Raw genomic sequence first — 1,306 nt, forward strand, 5'->3', positions numbered from 1 at the left:
GAACCGCTGGAACAGTCCCCCGTTTTTCACTCCACAGGCAGTTAAAAGACGGGGCCAGCTTACCTCCTTCCGAAATTGCCTTCATGACAGCTTTGATGTAGGTTTCGGGATCATCGTCGTATGTCAAGTGTTTCCACTGAGACCAGTCTTTGAAGAACTCCTGGTAATCCTCCCATTCTGCCACGCCACAGAACAGTTTTACGACTTTATGAGGTGGCTGGAGAACCTCCTGCAGGCTCTGGAGGACAGCGGGGGTCTGGAAGGTCTGTACCAGCTCGCAGGAGAGCAAAACGACAACACACCGGCTGCTCTTGAAGTCGTCCACCTTCTCAGGGGGAATAGGAGTCCCACTCTCCACAAGATAGCTCCAGATGTCTTTGCATGAATGGAAGAGGCTCTGAAGATACTGACACCATTCGCTGGCATCTTTCCCGTACAGAATCAGCACGTCGCGGGCACTGGGGTGCTCTTCTGCGCAGAAGCGAAACAAGGCAGATGGGTTTTAGAAACAGAATTTTGAACTGCACCATTCGTATTGCCACATTTTACAACAGTGCCTAGGGCTCCCGACCGCCACTTATTCACGCCCATCATACAACCAAGCGCTGCAGAAATGAGACCAGGTAAAAGTAATACCTCTTGGCAGCACCCACCTTGCACGGATTCATATGTCTGATCATTTCTGCACTGTTTGCCTTCTGTTGCCACACTGTGATGCCACCCTGGGTTCCTCTGGGTTGCTTAAATACAAATGACCTCAATATTGTCACTGACACACTGCAACTAAAACCAGTAGCCTCTCCTTTGCAGGGCAGGGCTTGTAGAATCCACTATGTATTTTAGCAGTCAACCCAGAGGAAATGTGTTTTATTTCAGCGCAGCCATCATCTGGTCCTCACACTGTCCCAGAAGCCAGCTAGTTCTGCAGCCCCCCCCCCCCCGGTATGCTCTGGCGCAACAGCTCCGCCCGTTGGAGTGCCACCCTGCAAATGGGCAAGGTTGTCCCGTACCCGTGGCCTTCTCTGTGGTGGCCCCCACCTTGTGGAGCGGCCTGCCTGAGGCGCTCAGGAAGGCTTCTGCCATTCCACAAACGACGTAAAACAGAACGGTTTGGGAGAGCATTTTTATAAAGGTAAAAGGGCTACAGTATAATCAAATGGTTGAGAAGGGCTCTTTTATAAAGCTAATGGGACTGTAGCCTAAGAGCACTGTTTTAAACGTTTTTTATTCATCATTTCAACAAATGCAACAATAATACAATAATAGGAGAACAAAAATAAGCAACCAGCTTTCACTACATAACACT

At 49.5% G+C, this 1,306-nt stretch overlaps 1 protein-coding gene across 1 annotated transcript in view; it reads right to left on the minus strand.

Moving 5' to 3' along the window:
• The window catches only part of PIK3AP1 (phosphoinositide-3-kinase adaptor protein 1), a 76,161-nt gene extending 75,078 nt beyond the window's left edge, over positions 1–1,083 (minus strand). Inside the window, exons 1-2 of the mRNA XM_015425883.1 lie at positions 1,011–1,083; positions 64–471 (exon numbers count right to left, since the gene is read on the minus strand). Of these exons, the coding sequence (XP_015281369.1) occupies positions 64–471; positions 1,011–1,083 (481 nt within the window). The remainder of the gene's footprint in view (positions 1–63; positions 472–1,010) is intronic.
• Between the last annotated feature and the right edge of the window lie 223 nt (positions 1,084–1,306).

This window comes from Gekko japonicus, unplaced genomic scaffold (assembly GCF_001447785.1).
Source record: "Gekko japonicus isolate JY-2015 unplaced genomic scaffold, Gekko_japonicus_V1.1 scaffold2769, whole genome shotgun sequence".
NCBI classification, from domain to species: domain Eukaryota; kingdom Metazoa; phylum Chordata; class Lepidosauria; order Squamata; family Gekkonidae; genus Gekko; species Gekko japonicus.